The following is an 18163-nucleotide window of genomic DNA, read 5'->3' as shown; positions in this document are numbered from 1 at the left end:
ACTTTAGTTCCAGCAAGAGACCATTGTCACCTCAGTAGTGGGTGGAGAGAATGGCCTAGGATCTTCACCAGAGGCAACTTGGAGCATTTGACAGTGGTGCCCAAAGTCTGCAGACACTTGTTTAAAGAGTTATTAGGACGAGTCTGGAATCCTTTCCTTCCACCTTACATGATAAGATCCATAAAGGAAGACTCACTTTCTTTATTCGTTGAGTCACTAGTTTTTTAACTTAAATCTTGAGAAACCCAGTAGGAAACATCTGCTGCTAGAGCCTTTTAAAAATATATGACCGATGTTCAAGTAGGATGTAGGTGATATGAGCTCAGAGAGATGTCGCCTAATCTTGTTATATTTTCTCAGAGTTTAGGACAGCTTCTTGAGCAGAGCAGGCACTCAGTAAGTGTAGAAAATCACTGGCTTCCTTTCAGCATTTGACACCGTAGCACCTTCCTTCCTTGGCTTCAGTCACATGCTTTCCTCTCACTTTTCTGACTCTTTTCTATTTTTTTCTCTATTCCGGTGCCTGGATATTCTTTCTTTTCCTGCGCCTTAATGCTAGAACTCCCCACAGCTCAATCTTTGGTCCTTAAATCTTCCCTCACAGATCTCGAGCCTGATGTGTCTCAAATATATTCTCTGCCCTTTTGACTCATTTGAGCACTAGGCCTTGTTTTCCCAATTGCCTAAAATATTCAGTTCCTCTTAAATGCCTGTTGACTCCTCAGAATTCAACATGTGCTAAACTAAGCTCATTTTCTTCTTTCCCAAATTAGCGTATTTTGGATCCTTGTTCCTGTTCATGCTCCTGTTTTTCTCCAGCACCCCAGCTTGGAATCTCAGAAATAATCTTTGACCTCTTTCCTCCATCCATTTTTATATAAATCAATCATTGAACTAACAGTGTAGCATCTCATTGCCTCCTGCTTGGAATTCAGTGCCCTTTTCCTACTGTTTTCCTGGTTTACCTGCACTTTTTTAAATTTTTTTTGTGAGGAAGATCAGCCCTGAGCTAACATCCATGCTAATCCTCCTCTTTTTGTTGAGGAAGACCGGCTCTGAGCTAACATCTATTGCCAATCCTCCTCCTTTTTTTTTTCCCCCCCAAAGCCCCAGTAGATAGTTGTATGGCATAGTTGCACATCCTTCTAGTTGCTGTATGTGGGACGTGGCCTCAGCATGGCCTGACAAGCGGTGTGTCGGTGTGCGCCCAGGATCCGAACCCGGGCCGCCAGTAGTGGAGCGCGCACACTTAACCACTAAGCCACGGGGCCAGCCCTTTCCTACACTTTTTATTCCAAAGTAAATGAGAAGAGGCTGTGTTGTGTTGAGGGTTGACCACAGACTTTGATCTGAAGCCTGACCCACCTGGTCCCAGCCTTGGCATAGAGCGACTCACTAACCGGGCAACTTGGAGCAAGTGATTTAAATTCTCTAAACAATGTCAGTTTTAGTGTCTCAAAAGTAGGAGGTTGAATGCTTATATTACAGGATTGTTGTGAATATAAATAAAATAATAGTTGTCTAAAAGTGCCTAGCACAGTGCCTTATACATAATAACTACCCAGGAAATGTTTGTCGATTTGTTGAATCACATTTTGTGGCATGCTCTGTCATATGAATTGCAATACAGGTTAAGAAAAATAGTGGCAAAACATCTAGTGTTTGAGTCAAGTTGGTGGATTTTATAGTATTGTTAGTAAAGAGGATATGCTACTGATTTGTAAAAGTGTTAGAGCAGTTCAGTAGAACTGACATTAGTGGCTGTCAAGTTACATGATGGAAGGAAGCTCTCTGAAGCTCATTTCCTTGGACGGATAAGTGGGGAAAAGAGGATGTACATAAACTTATGTTCATGCGTGTCAATTTATATTACACATTCAAAAATTCCTACAAATAGATGGATGTCTTCAAATGATAAACAGTAATTTTTAGGCATCTTAATTTTTATTATGAATATTTTTTTGTTATCTCAGTGTCGCCTGGTAAAACTTGATCTGAGCAGCCTGTTCTTATTTGTCGGCATCAATATCCCTTTCTTTTTTATTGGGGAAAAAGTGTTAAAATAAAAAATATACATCTTTCTAGCTTTGGTGGAGAGCAAGGAGGAGAAGGCAGGTAAGGTAGACGTACCTTCCTGGTAACAGGAAGCCAGTGTCCATTCTACCTGGAACATGGCTCCACCAAAAAGTGAGGGAATTATCTTCAGTGCCAATACATCATTCCTCTCCATTTGGTGATGGTTTTCCTGTGTGCCAGCAACAGTGTTTTGCACAGTGGTATTTTTCAGGACCTAGGGCTCAGGCTTCTACAGTCTTAATACTTAAACCCCCAAATCTACCTTGTTGCCATAGAAGGTGTTTGGCAAATTAATATTTTTGCTAATATCAGATGGTGAGTTCCCTTTGAACATCCAACACTTCCTTGATTTTGAACATTTAGCTCCATTTTAGAATGAAGGAAGGGCGTAATGAGTATTATAGAGAAAATTGAAAGTAATACTTTTTAGAGCCTTGTCCTTTTAGAATTGAAAAGCTTTTAGAAAAAAGGAGAGGAAATAACTGAGAAGGGGTAGTTATCGATAACCGCATGTTGAAATCTAATTACAGACATTGGTAGTGGTGGTTGCTGATGGTTATGGGTGTAAAAAATGAAATATTTTAAGCAAGGGTTTATTTATACTCAAGAGGAGACTGATAGGCTGTTATTGTGGGAGGTCAGTTCAGTTACAGTAGCCAAATATGGTGCAGGTATGCACAGCGAAATGCACAGTGAAATGGCTGGTGCAGTAATTTGCCCGAATTCTGTGCTGCTGTAGACACTCACTTTTTTCCTTGCTTTTCTTTCAATTCTCTTTTCTAAAGTTGACCCTTTACCTTCTCAGAATATGGCCTTTATGTCTATACGGTGTGAAATGATGGGTATAGTGTTCAAGACTTGGTTGAAATGATGATTCTATGTTTCTAGTTTTGAAACCAGAAGTTTTAAGTTTCTAAATGGTTGTTCTATTCAAGTTGTAGGTAGCATAACTGCTTTCAAAGTTATGTTTAAACATGGACTCTCAGATTTTATGCATATACATAATCTCATTTAGGATTCAAAATTTCATGTAAATATTATTAAAATTATATTTATAATTTTTATATTTATAAAATTAAAGTTGACCAAGATATCACAAGGTGACTTAAAGCAGTGTTCTTCTTGTTGGTAATTATCTTGGATGTATAATGATTGTGGGAATGCAGGGGGAGGGCTGGCAACAGGGGAAGTACTCAGTCATTAGAGGAAGTGAGGGTGAGACATTTGGCCATGGTGGGCTTTTCAGAGTGGACCAAGCAGGAAAAAGGAAACGGTCTCTATGGTTGTTGTGTGTGGGTGAAGACAATTAACAGTCAAGTGTCATATGCAAAACAGAAAAAAGTTACTCTGTCTTGAATGAAAGGCAAACATGGTATGCAAAAAGAACATGAAAACAAAATTAGGTGAGGTATCGTGTGACAAAGGAAACTTGCTTGGCTAAAGTAAAGTAACTATTTACTGGAGGTCAGGCAGGGAGCACAGACAGTGCCATTCAAATAGGCAGTAACAGTAACTACTGCATACTTGTTCATTCCCTTCCCTGGCAGAGATGCCTATAGGGTAAGCCCAGGTGACCACACCATGAAACCTGCCCTGCTTTCTCTGTGGCCCGTCAGATGCACGCTGTGACATTCTCTTAATAGGTTTGTGATGGTTAATGATTTCACATCATTATTTCTGTTCCTCTTTGGAAACCAAGTAGTAAATGGAGATGGTGATCCCTGGGTGTTCATGTGTTCCCAGAGAAATGGTAGGATCCTGGAATTAGAGAAGATGGGAGACAAAACGTCATTCAGCTGATTATATGTCCTAGTCCTGATTCTCCAGGTTGAAAACAGTTACTTGGTTTATTTGGGCCTGGAATTTTATAGCCCAGCCTGGTTCTTCTCAGCATGCCTCAGAGTAGTTTTCTTTATTTTTTGTTGGTAAATGTTTTCAATGAATGAAACATGAAACCATATTTTAAAAGTGGCTGAAGTTTTAGCAATTAGGAAATAAATGACTAAAGCCTAGCTGAAAATACGTATGCTTTTTTTGGTCACCTCCCCAATGCTTGACCACATTAGTGGTTGAATAGGGTTTAATTTTTATATATAGATTTAGTGTTGGGCTAAGCACTTTTTCATCCATGTATCATGGTATATAGGTGTTATTACCTATGTTTTATGGACAACAAAGCCAGAGAGGTTAAGTGACTCACCTAAAGTCATATAGATGACTTGTGGCAGCGATGCGATTGGAACCCAGATCTTCTAATTCCATAGTTGGTGACCTTTTTACCAATTGAATAGGTGAAATCTGTTATACGAGTCTTTCTATAAATTATTTTCTAAGTGAATTCTATGTTGCATTATTAAGTGAACCTATACACTAAAAAAAAGTTATATTCCAGTTGAATAAAAAATTATATATGATGCCCTGATAATAAAATCACATGTAAAAATATAGCATGTTTTTATCATCACACACTTTAAGGAAAATAACTTTCTGATAAACCAATAATAAATAATGTCAAATACCAACATTAAGTCTGAAAACATGGATATTAATAAGTGCTATAGTCAAAATATGTTAAAATAAAACTCTTTAAAAGTAAAACCATACAGAAATGACTTGGTTTGTGAATTCCTTAATTTAGGAATTATGTTAAGTGAGATATAGTGGTACTTCAACTTAAGGGAAATTTATCCTGCAAACTTAGACTATCAAAAATGTTCAGATTGTTGTTTCATCTTGAAATGAGGAACTAAACGAATAAATCTAGCAGGGAGTCATTCAACTGATAAAGATGGAAGAAGAAGCATTAGCAATAAACAAGGACTGCTAACGGCCCACTCCTTCCTCGCTGTGCCATCCTCAACCCAGACTGGGCAGGGAGAGTGAAACGAGATGCTGGGCAGGCTCAGCTCTGTGATGGCAGGAAGGCTCAGGCCACCAGGACCGATTCCATAATTTCTACTTCCGAATGAGCGGCTCTTTTCCCCCACTAATTTACTGTTTTGTAATGAGTGAGTTAAAATTTTTTTTTTTTTTTTTTTTTTTTTAATTTTGCTTTCAGATGTGGCTCACAGGCTAGATTTGAAAATAAATGTTGGCCTTTACCTTATCAGATACTATATGGCCTTATTTTTAAACATTCTTTCCTCGAAGGGCCTGTGTATAGCGCGGAGGCCTTCAGGAGACAAGCAGGGGGCAGGATAGTGGATTACAGCCTGGGGCACTTATTTGCTTGAGAAAAATTGCTGCCAGATGAGTGGTTTCAAAAAACTCAGGCTGCTGATGTGGTCTTTAGTGGGTAGAGGATTAGAGAGAGTGTAGTTTCTCCTCTCCTTTATAAATATTTGCTGGAGCTAATGGGTTTTTGTGTGCATGTGTATTTCCTTTTTCTGTTGGGGAAATTACAAGTAATACAGGAACATCCTGTGATAAAATACATGAAATGAGGCTGAGGGGATGGATGCATGAAGTAGAAGAAACGTGCCCCAGGTCTCTGGAATGCTTATTATGACTAAAGTCTTGTCATCTGAATTTGTCTACAGGTGATTAACTATAGTGTAAATAGAGGAATGTGTGAGGCATAAATAAATAAGCTATCCCATTAGCAACTTGCAGCATAAAAAGCATGCATCCCCACCAAAGAAACCATAAATGCTTTCACAAGCTTCAATTTTATTTTATTTTAAATTAGTACCCACCCTGGAAGAATTCCAGTGAGAGTAATCGCAAATATTCATGCTTTTAAATGAGCAGAGCTTCCATGGCATTGCTTAAATGGTAAGATAAATGGCTCTCCCAATTCAGTATCTGCTAATCTGATTAGATGCCTGCATTAAGGTAGTGAGACTGGGAATTATTTAAATCTGAGTTGCCAAGCAAAGAAACGTGGGAAAGATCTCCAACTGTGATGGTTGATTCTGTGGAAAATAGGAATGTAGAAATTTCTGAAAATACTAATCTTTAGTTCCCTTAATCTTCTCTTTAAAAGGAAGTTTAAATATAGCTCCAGTATAATAGAATTGCCTGATTAACATTTTAATTTACCAATCCTCACTTTATGAAATTACATGTTAATAAATATTTTGTAACCACAAATTGCATCCCAAATTATTTACTTGCCACCTTTTAATAAACTTAGTTCTCTTTTCTGGAGGTAGTGTCTAAGGAGCCTTTTTTGGAGCTTGAGGAAAGCTCTCCCGGCAGGGCACCAGAAAGGCTCTTATCTAGCCAAAAGAGCTCCACTGGGCTCCTGCGGGTGAGGATAGCGGCAGGAGGGATGTGAGAGGACAGAAGGACGGGCTGGTAGCCCTGGTCTCCCCTTCTACTGCCCCCAGAGATCAGGAGAGAGTGCCAGGGCGAGCCCATCACCCTTGTTCTCGCCTGTCACCCTAACCAGGTGGGAGCAAAGAGCCAGCTGGCCCTTCCAGTGCCAGGAACCCCCATAGGGCTCTCAATCTCCTCCCTCCCTCCGCTGGACTCTCTTAGAGAAAGCTCTCTCCTCATTCTGCTCCTTTCTGAAAATAGTTTCTTTGTGGATATGGGCAATGGAAAGAAGATATGGCTGTATCTTTTCTTGCTAAAACCTAGTTACCTGGGCATTGGGTACCTGCAGCAGGAGAGATGTCAGGGTGGTTACAGGGGAGCCACTCACATTAGAAAGCTTCTCTCCTGAGCACAACACCTGCTTTTTCTTGGCCCATTAGCTCGAGATGCCCTTTGGCTAGCCCAAGTCCTGTCTCCTCATGTGGGGGAGTGGGGGAGTAAAACCTTTCATTGAAATATAACATACATAGAAAAAAGTCCATAGGTCATAAGTGTACATCTCAAGGAATTTTCACAAATAGAAGCACCCATGTAACCAGTATCCAGATGAAGTTTATCTTTTTATAATGGTATGTATTTCCTAATTATAAAAGCACTCTGTAGGAACTTTGGAAAATTCAGCAAAGTATAATAAACAAAATAAGAAGCACTCATTGTACCTACTCCCCCCAAAATGACCACTGATAACTTTTTGGTGTGTTTCCAGTCTATCTGACTGTCCCTCCCCCTCGCACACACAGATATGTGCGTGCCCATAAATACATGTACACAGTACCACAACCTCTGAAGCTTCATGCGTGTGTGCACATACACACAAGAAGTTCTAAGTAGTTGCAATAACTTAACATACAGATTTTTAGAAATTTCACTGCCTCGTTGGCTTCATCAGCATAATGGCCGGGAAAGCAAAGGAAACTGAAAACCATCTGTCTGTCTCCTTGATAGCAGGAAAAGGGCTCCTCCCTCCGTCTCTCAGAAAACTAAGGCTTGACGATCAGCAGTTCAAAGACCTCTGAGTAGAGAACCTCTTCAAGCAGAACAGAGGCGAGAACTGGACTCAGACTTTTCTGGCTACTCTGCAAAACCGAACCCCTCTAGGCTCCGGCTTCATTTTTGCCAGAAAGCCAACTTTACTTTTTTCTTTTAATTAGCTCTCTTGCAGATACTCAAATAGCCTTTAACCACAGAAGCTCTTGCTTTAACAAAAGGAAGCTGAGTCAAAACGTTGGAAATCCGCCCGGTGGTTTTCTGAGTTGCAGCAAAAGGATCCCCCCCATCACTACTAAAATGGATGAGACGATGCCTTCGCAGTGCTGGTTGCTTTGGTCCTCGCTGAGTTCCCTGCTCACATCGCAGGAGAACAGTTGGCACCAGCATCCCGTTGCTGTTGGTGGTGCAGAGCGTGTTGCCCATCTGCCTCCCACCTGGCCAAGGGCACAGCTTCTGCAGAGGGCTTGATGGAGAGTCCCTCGTGCTGGGAAAAGTTTCCCTCAGAACTGCCTATGCATCTCTTTTTTTTAAAATATATTTTATTTTCTTATACACTGGGGATTTGAATTATTACATATATAGAAGCTTTATTGGACTTTCTGTATTTGTAAAATGTCTTCTCAGATCACTTCTTTCTCTTTGCTTGTGAAAAACATGTTCAGGAACAGTATGAAGTGGCCCGTATGTTTACGTGTGTTCTTGTTGTATTGTCTTTGCAGTAGAAATCAGCTGTCCGCCCTGCCCGCCTGCCTGTGTGGTCTGCCTCTCAAAGTCTTAATTGCAAGTAACAACAAACTTGGATCGCTGCCAGAAGAGATAGGGCAGCTCAAACAGTTAATGGAGTTGGTATGTTACTGATTTTTAACATGCTCTTTTTTGTTTGTTTACTAATCATAGCTTATCAAGGTAGTCAGAGAGACTTTTTGCTACGGTCGTACAAGGGGGAGCCTACGTTGTGGGAGGCATTGATAAAGGCATTATGTAAGGAAAGGAAAAATCTTGGCTTTGCTGTGACAGACACAGTTTCTGAAATTTACAGGTTTCCTGTAGTGTTTACTTCCTCAAGTTCCCAGGATTTACAGTTCCTGAAGTTTACAGGTTATCATATGGTAGTTAGGTTATTTTTTTTCAGATTACATATAAGTTTGTGATAAATTATGGATAAACTGGCAAAATAGTCTACAAATAAGTTAGTAGGCCACACTTTACAAATGTATATAATTAAATCAGAGAGAATAGAGTGCTCTGATTCTGTAAGGATTTTTGTAACCATTGTCCTAAATTGATGTAACTTTAAAATGTGACCATATCCCCAGGGATAAAAAAAGAAGGATGAGTTCTAGATGGGCAGAGATGGGTTGTAAGTGTGTACCTGAGACCAAGATGCACTGCTCTATTTCAGCTCTTTCACTACTGAGTTACTTACCTTGTTTCTAAAATAGAAAAGAATGAATCCTTTCTAGACTTCCATTGAGCTCAGATGGGTGAATAAAGAGACAAGAATGAGCAATCAGGCTAGAACATAATCGTTTTTATCCGTAATAGTTTATCCTCCAAGCAAGCATTATTCCCTGCTGACCTTGTGTCAAGCACAGAGCTGGATGTTGTGATTACAATCATGAAAAGGACACGGAACGTTTCTTCAAGTAGATTCCAGTCTAAACATTGATGGCCGATACTTCTCTTGCGTGCCCATTCCAGTTAATTTCTTTGGGGCCACCTGGAACACAGTCTTGATGGCTTGTGGAGCCCAGATAGAGAGTGCTGTGATCCCTTAGTCGTGTCTGCAGTGGGAATTTGCTAGGAAAGTGACAGCACCTGTGTCATGTGTGTATCAACTTTGATTTTAGTAGAGAAATGAGTAATTGCTGTATAAAGGCAGTAGAGCTATAAAAAGAGTGCCTTTTTCAGGACTTATGTGATGGCAGTATCTGAAACCCATTCCACTAGGTCACAATGAGAGTTGGAGTTGGTTAGAAAGATGCAGGGGTCTTCCCATCATTCAGCATCAGGATGTTTGCTCAGGGATCATGAGTGACTAGAACAAGACTCTGTGAAGTTGTCAAGAACCATGACAGTGGTTTGTTTTCTCGCCCAGCTTCCTGTTCTTCTCCATAAAATGGAGAAGTTGCCTAGCCCACAGATCCCGAGTTTACATGTCCACCAGCTGAAGCACTTAGCAGGGACCTACTAGCATATCCCAGGCCCAATTTCTAAGTGAGAGAGACAAGATCTGAGTCCCATGTCCCCTCCTGACTCAACCGGTGATGCTCAAGGCACACGGTCACATTGCCCAGATGCGGCTGCTTGGCTGCCACCACGGGGGCAATTCTGAAAGAAGATGGATATTAATTGGGCAGACACTCCCTCCCCCTGAAGTCTTTATTGCAAGAAATATGTGCATGGGGTAGGGGATGATTGATTCAGTCTCAGAGTTGGGAAGGGTTTATAAGGGAAGAGACCCTTGAGAGGCCGTTTGTGGAAGTCTACATGGGATTTCCTTGATGGAAAAAAGAAGGCAGGGGCAGAGCAGGCATTGAAGAGAGAAAGGACAGCTTGTGCCAAGGCAAGACGGCCCGGGAGTACATGGCATGCCTGGGGTCTGGGAAGCAGTTAAAGCTTGCAGAGGCCAGGCGGAACGGGGCTGGGTACTCCATCCCCTGGCCATCACCTTAGATTTAAGCCAGCATCAACTTCTTCACAGCACATTTAAGGCCTCCATGGTCTGGCCCCTGCTTCATGTCCAGGTTCATCTCTTCCCCTGGCCTCTCACCCTCTGAGTTCCAGCCCTCTGGGAATGCACCTTGTTCATTCTCACTTCTGGACCTTGGAGCACATCACTCTTTCTACGTGACCTGTTTCTTTCTTCTTCTCTTCTCTTGGTCAGTTCTTAGCCAAGTTAACTCTCCTTTCCTCCAAAAAGCCTTCCTAGATCCTCCAGGCCTGAGTCAGGTGCTCCTAAGGCAAGCATCCTATACCTGTCACAGAATTTTCATGGCATCACATTTGTCTTCTTACTGGACATTCTCCACGCCAGCTCCCCCCACACCTTGAGAGCTGCTTAAGGATAGGAACCGCATCTGCCTTGCTGTCATATCCCAGTGCCTAGCACAGGAGAGACACCCAATAAATGTTTGCTGAATGCTGCTGTCACATGGTGGAAAGTGGGCCTGGAAAGGTGGCTTGGGACAGATGGTGAGGACTTCCAAGTGCCGTGCCGGGTGGGGGGACAACTCTATCTTGAGTCCAAGTTAATTCAGAAGGTGCCGTTTTGACTGGTTCCAGAAAACAAAACAAAACAAAAATACAGAATAATGTTTCGGATGAAACTGATAGTTACAGGCTTTAAAAAAAAAAATGCTTCCTTTGTGAGTCTGATAAGCCACAGAATCCAGGTTTGCTAAAATTTGGAGTGGGCCTTGCAAACATAATATGAATAGTAAGTTGGTTTTTTTTTCACTTCTCAGTCTCCCTCGGATGGGTGGCACACTGGTGAGATCAGGCTTCTGGAAGCTTTTGGCAGCCAGCATGTGTTTCTGTTCCACTGCACCCTGGGCTTCAGCCGACAGCATGCCATCCATCAGCTGTGCTGCTCCAGCCACAGACCTGCTCATCTGTTAATAGGTGGCGCATGTGCTGAGCCCAGGAGCCAGCCCCACACCAGAGCAGGGCTTTCCTCAAATACTCTTGTCAGCTGCTGGCTGGCATGTGGCAGAAGTGGGACAGCACCGTCTCCAGCCTCGAGACACACGAGATGCTGGGTGGTTGTAAGGGATGCCCTGAGCTTTCTCAGGCGCCTTGACCAGAGCCCAGCTCTCATGAAGGCTGCCCTGCCTCTTAGTTACAGTACTCTCATCTGTCGGCCCTTGTATCTTTTCTCCAGCAGCAGTAACTGTTGAACCCTCGAGTCCTAGGATGTTAGAGCCATCGAGGTTTTAAAAGGCATCTAATCCAAGCTCTTGACATCTCACAAATGGAGAAACTCAAGCAGAGGGATGGTGTAACTAACTTGTAACCTAAGCTGAAATAGCCTCCCCCTGCGCTGTCCCATGGGAAGATAATGCAAGCAGCAAGTGTAATTTTAAATGTACTGGTAGCCACATTAAAAAAAAAAGAAGCAAGTGAAATAATTTTAATAATATATTTTATTTAACCCAAGATAGCCAAAATATTATTACATCAACATGTATGCAGTATAAAATTAATGCAATATTTTTTTCATACCAAGTCTTCAAAATCCAGTGTGTATTTTACACTGAAAGCACATGACAGATTGGATAGCCACATTTCTCATGCTCAGTAGCCACGTGTGGCTAGTGGCCACCCTACTGGCCGGAGCAGCCCTATAGCTTGTGTTCTTTGCTGACCCATGTGTATGAGCAAGCTTGATTTTTGTAGAAAGCATTTATTTATGAAGTTGGTAAAAATTTAATAAGTTGACATTATTTAACCACAAGGGCTGACTGGCCTTGCTTAAAGGTCACAGACTAAAAAAAGATTAGTTTCCATTTGTTCTTATTTATCTTTCATCTTCTTGCTTAAAATAGTAATGTTGCTATAGGTAACCATATCAGATGATTTTTAACTATCAGTTGGAAAAAATTCCCTGGAGAGCCTGAAGTCATTCTAGAATTGCATGGGAGGCTTCTGTTTTGTGGTTACATGGTAACCAACTTGTTAAAAATTTGGGAGCTCCCCAAGCATTCAGAGTACCTTAAGCCACTTAAGTGCTGATAAAATCTCTCAGCTTATTAGGCTTTGAGCGTTGTTGAGCTATTTTGGAAGAAATATTTTTAAATCTTTCACATTAGACTCAAGAGTATCCTAAACTGATTCGTAAACTCTATTTTCTTTCAAGTGTGAGTGGAGCATTCCAGAATCGTCATTGCTTAAAAAACAGAACACCGTACCCATCTACAAGAAAGGAGTTGTCCTTTCTAATTTTTGAGAGGAATTGGAGTTGGAAAACAATATCTTACCTTTTTAAATGCGTCATAGTTATCTAAGAATCTTAAAACAAAAAGCATTCCTGTTCAGTGATTGGCTTGTCCAGCCATTGAGATCATGCAGGGAAAATAGAAAAGCAATTCCTCCTCCTTCCATGAAGAAGCACTACGGAGATGTCCTTTTCTTGCGTCCACAAGAGAGGCCAGGATGTATTTCCACATTGCTTCAGGTGCAGGAGAACTTAGGGAATCTTAGCTCTATGGAGCCAGCCCTTCCAGGGTCATTTCTGATGGGAACAATCTAGAGCATTCTGACCTCCTTGGGTACTTTGACTTACTTCTGTACAGCTTGTTCCCTCAGAGCTGTCACTGCATGTATGTGTTGCTTTGCAAGGCTTTGTATCTGCACATTCTTTCTTCAGGGAAAGAGACAAAGCAGTGGCATTTACTGAGCACCTACTGTATGCCAGGCACTCTGCTAGGTACATGACATGTATTATTTCATATACTTTTGACAATAACCCAGCAAGGTAGGTATCATATATACATTTTAGAGACAAGTTTGCATTTCAGAATTACTTACCTGAAGCCATGGGGCTACGAAGTGGTGGAACTAGGGCGCAAACCAGGTTTGTCTCATGAAAGCCCACACTCTTTCCGCAGCACAATCCTGCTGTGCTCATTGTGCCCTTATCTAGACTGTAAGTGCCTCAAGGAGAAGGGCCATGATTCTCTCTTCAGAGTTCCCTGGTTCTACTTGCAGTGGTTTTCCCGTTAGGGTTGTGGCAGGCCATGACCAGCTGAAAGTGAATCAGAAAATGTTACAAAAATAGGGTGTGGTACAAATGGGCAGTGTCTGTCTGAAAGTTTGCTTTCTGAGGAACCACAGCCAGGCAGGAGGGTCAGTAGACGTCTCTTGTGTTGACTAAACCTCATTTCACTCGTTAAAACCATGTTAACACGCTGGAAACATGGTTCTTTTACTATCAAATCATGCCTGAAGGATAAGGTAGGTTAAATATTTGGTAAGAGATGCTGTATAAATGCCATAGGTTATAACTAACAGATGGCTGTGAAGACAGACACACTAAGTTAGAACACAGTAAATTTGAGAACCTTTTATAGGACGTTTGCCAAAGATCTAGGGGTTTTCTCACTGGTTCACTGTGCATGCTGACAGGCTGGGGTCCAGAGATGGTCTGTCTCTTATTTGGTTTTTCTCAATGCTGTCCACGTCTAGGTCATAACAGTGTATGAAAATCGTGTCATAGCTTCGTGTAAGAGAACACAATAGCACTGATTCAGAAACCTATTTTTACACCAAAAAGCTCACAGAGCTTGACCCAAGTAATAACTGATTGGAAGTTGCATTGCCTGGCCCTGGCTAGACACACTGTTTTTTATTTTTTTTCAGAAATGTTTGGTTGTGTGGAGAGTTTGAATTCAAGGACCGATTATAGACATAGGATGTATTGAGCAGCTTTGAAGAAAATCTCTTCTTCGTTATTTTTAGGCATCGCATTCCAATCTCTGACATGGGTATAGTGGAGATGTCAATTCATGTGTCTGCCATATTAATCCTTCCAATCATCGTCTCTGGAGATGCCTCTTCTCCTCTCTGGTTTCTGTGAGACAGTTGGAAACCCATGGCTTGTTCAAGGTTCCTTCTGTTGCTTCTGTCTCTGCCTTTCTAATGGGGTGGGGCCTGTGTTTGTAGGTATGTGGAAGGGTGTGAAGTAGACTTTTATACTGGAAAGAGATGCTCAGTAAGTGTTGAGAGGTAATAATTTACCATACCAAAGGTTGCTTGAAAAAGTTTCAAGTTTAAATGAACATATTGGTTTTTTACTTTTTTTTTGGTAAGGAAGATTAGCCCTGAGCTAACATCTGTTGCTAATCCTCCTCCTTTTGCTGAGGAAGATTGGCCTTGGGCTAACCTCCATGCCCATCTTCCTCTACTTTATTTGTGAGACACCTGCCACAGCATGGCTTGATAAGCAGTGCATAGGTCCGTGCCGGGATCAGAACCTGCGAACCCCAGGCCGCCAAAACAGAGTGTGTGAACTTAACCACTATGCCACCAGGCTGGCCTCATGTTGATTTTTCTTAAAAAAAAGGTTTAACTATAGGCATTGAGGTTTTTGACTGCTGAGAAATCAAAATTTACATCAGTACTTTTAAGTCAGTTAAGTATCTATCTTTCAAACAAAATCTCTTCATTATTCCTGATGTGGTAGCTGGATTTTCCTGATGTTGAAAGGAAATTAGAATTATTTAATCTCGCCTCTTCATTTTATATGGGCACAGAGAGGTTAAGACATTTACCTAAACTTACACAGTGAGTCGTCCAAATGACATTTTTCAAAAAAGGGCATGGTCACATAATGGGAGGCCAGTGTTAATAGCTTGTGTTTCCTGTTAGAATGTTTGCATTTCTTTCAGTTAAATAAAGAGTCAGATTTATTACAAAAATACAACTTAAGCCATAGTATAACCACGGCAAGTTTTTGAAAATCTGAGAGTCAGAGCAAGGTAGCTCATGAGAATACCACATGCAATTCCGCAGTATGACCTGCTCTCACTGGAAATCTTCTCTAACCCAGATCATCTTGACACAATATTTGTGTTGGTTTTCATTTTAGGTCACTTCTTAAAAAACACTTCTAGTCTTTTTTAATGATACTGTTTTCTGAAAGTGAGCGTTACCTAGTTTAATAATCCCTGAATTTACTCTGATACCTTAAATCCTTGTAATTGTTGCGTTCTGAAGATAAGTTAGCAACTAGCACTTAATAACAAAAATGTGTTAATCTCCAGTGTGCATTTAACACTTCTGGAGACTTCCTTTATTGCCTACAAGGGCTGTGAATAAATGAGAATCTTAACTTCTACAGTTTTTCTTTTGGTTACTTAAAAGTATGTTGATTAAACCAGTGAAAAATAAATGTATTTTGAGTAATAGTTAGAATTCTCTATTCTGTTTTTTATCTCAATGACAAAATTGGACTGGCTGGTCCATAAAAACTTAACTTTGAGTATTTGTTATTATTATAGTAATTAGAATCATGTCTATATCAAAAAAGAATAGAATTACTAAGTATTTATGGCATCTGTATGATGATTTTTTTTGGCCTACCTGTATATTTATAGTATTATAATGCTAAATATATGGTAATTTGATTTCACTGTAGCATGGAATAATTAATCCCTAAGACATAGTTTAGGGCTAATAGACAATTCAGAAGGGATTCATTTGACTATTCTAAGAAGCTACTGAGTCTGGAATTCACAGCTTGGTAAATTCTCACTAACTCCAGAAGTGTAATGCATTAGTATTGTTTATTTTGAAGATTTATTTTCGGAAATCATATCTTCTTTAAATGAACTCCAAAAAAAAGCCATACCTTATGTTAGGCTAATTGTAGACAGACATGTTCCAGAGAACCAGGCCATTCTAGGAATGTTGCTCTTACAGTTCTGAAACATCTTATCCCCAAACACCTAGACTGTTATCCTCTCTCTCCTCCTCCTCATTCCCCAGCTAATTGAGACATAATTACCTATGGGGTTTTATTTTTGTAATGAAATTCATAACCTCTTTAAAATTTGGCAAGGTTCGATAACTGGGAGGGAGTTTTGCACAATTTTGTACAACACTGGATTATACAATAGTGAAGAGTCTTTATCTTGCTTGTATGCTAGATCTGCCTGGGCATTTTTTCCCCATTATTTTGGCAGAACAGGAAGTAACTGACAGCATTGCAGAGTAATATTAAAACAATTTGACCTTCACCATATACCCTTCAAAATGTGAATGGACAATTGGACTTTGTGTTTCTAATTGTCTACAGATGTTCTTTCCTGTAAGTCAGAAAGAAAAACTTGTTTTTTTATTATGTGAAATTCTTTTTTGTTTTAAAAAAAAAAAAGTTACCCAAATTACTTTTGGGTAACTGTTTTCCCTACTGGTAAATAAGCATTTAAATATAGCTGAGGGGAATTATCTTTGAGAAAGCCATTATGTTAGACACATATGTTGGAAAAAATTACCTTATATTTAGGGAAACAGCATACCCTAATTTCTGGCTAACCAAGGAGTAATCAACCAAGAGCAGGTGAATATAGTACACATGGAAAAATGGGGTAAGGCTGAATTTCACTTCATGAGAGTTCATGTTGTGAATATGCTGCATAAATATATGTGTTATCTTTTTGCTTCCCTCCTCTCCTTTTTTTTTTTTTTTTTTGGTGAGGAAGATTAGCGCTGAGCTAACATCTGTTGCCAATCCTCCCCTTTTTGCTGAGGAAGATTGGCCCTGAGCTAACGTCTGTGCCCATCTTCCTCTACTTTATATGTGGGACCCCTGCCACAGTGTGGCTTGGTAAGCGGTATGTACGTCTGCTCCCAGGATCCGAACCGGCGAACCCCGGGCTGCTGAAGCAGAGCACGGGAACTTAACCACTACATCACCGGGCCAGCCCCTATCCTCCTCTCTTTTTTTAAGAGAGATTTTTTTAAATTATGTCCTTGAAATTTCTGAAAATTGTCAATTTCACATTACAAATCTGTGATTCCCATGAACAACAAAAGGGTCTTTCTCATGTTGTCACTCACAGACTTATAAAAACTTATTTTAGATGTCAATGACACAAATTTTCCTAGAGATAGAAAATAATTTCCACTAATTATTCCCCCACGCCCCTTCCGCTACCATTGCCAATGTGACTCTGCGTGGTTGTGAGTCCAACAGAATAATTTAATATATTTCTAGAGCTTACCTATATACCATTTGTGTGAGGGCTCTTTTTAAAGAGAACAGAATGGTACCTCTTCCTTATTTGTAGCTTGGTTAAGGCAAAGAAAGATAAAGCTTTCTTTATCTTTGGTGTTAACTTCTGTGCCTGATCAAATGCCATAGTAATTGGGAAAAGGTGACATTTCACTTTTCACTTCTCATATATGGAACTGTATTCAGAAAGCCAGAGTAATTTACCACCTCAGTGAGGGGCTAAGAGTGACAGAACAGCTCTCTGGACCTCCTAATACTGTAATTACTTCCTTAGACTTTTATGTCTCTGCACATGTGCTTGTGGGTTTTTTGTTTTTTTTAAACACTAGGGATGTTTTTCATAAAATTTCATGTGACTTTTCTGGGCCAAGAGCAATGCAGCAACAGCCAGCCTGGGGGCCATGCCATTGAACACCTGGTATTCTTAACCCATCACATGCCACCCCCGTCTGTCGTACAGCTGAGTACAGAACAGGACAGCGGCCTGACTGCACTGTTTGCGCTCAGCCTTTGTAGATCGCAGCTTCATTCTCTTTAGCAGGAGCGCTATCATTCCTCTTCATCAAGTGATATTCATCTACACCCTCCCGACCTTAACAGATTGGCAGGTCACCTGAGGATTTTTAAGACGAGATGAAGTTTAGGGGCAGCAGTCCTCTGTGTTCTGTATGGCCTACTCTTACTCGGAGCCCAGAGGTCTCAGGGGATTGGTCAATGGTCAGTCCATCTCATCTGAGTGAATGTAAAATGAATTTCTGAAATGAGGCTTCGATGCCTTCTATATGGGATATTTAAGGACTTGCTCTCATTGGGATCACGTGTAGCCCGAATGTATCTGTGGTTCTGTGATACCAAGCAGGACCTGCAAGAGATTTAGTGTGTATGTTGGAGCATCCTGGGGTCCCAGTCACGAGATGGAATAAACTGCAGCATCATGGAGTGTCAACCTAAGGACTTTAGAAATTTCATCTAACATTTGTTGATCCCTTACTTTATACCTGCCTGGCATTCTGCTTGGAACCAGAAGGACAGAGTGAATAA

The 18163-nt window shown here is 40.7% G+C and overlaps 1 protein-coding gene across 4 annotated transcripts in view; it reads left to right on the top strand.

Moving 5' to 3' along the window:
- The window catches only part of LRCH1 (leucine rich repeats and calponin homology domain containing 1), a 191299-nt gene that overhangs the window by 104824 nt on the left and 68312 nt on the right, over nucleotides 1-18163 (top strand). For all 4 annotated transcript variants that reach the window (XM_058548176.1, XM_058548179.1, XM_058548177.1 and 1 more), the window contains exon 3: nucleotides 8106-8232. In XM_058548176.1, coding sequence (XP_058404159.1) covers nucleotides 8106-8232 — 127 coding nt within the window. The remainder of the gene's footprint in view (nucleotides 1-8105; nucleotides 8233-18163) is intronic.

Source organism: Diceros bicornis, chromosome 9 (genome assembly GCF_020826845.1).
Source record: "Diceros bicornis minor isolate mBicDic1 chromosome 9, mDicBic1.mat.cur, whole genome shotgun sequence".
Lineage (NCBI taxonomy): Eukaryota > Metazoa > Chordata > Mammalia > Perissodactyla > Rhinocerotidae > Diceros > Diceros bicornis.
Note: the sequence above shows the minus strand (reverse complement) of the source record. Positions and strands in the feature narration are given on the sequence as shown.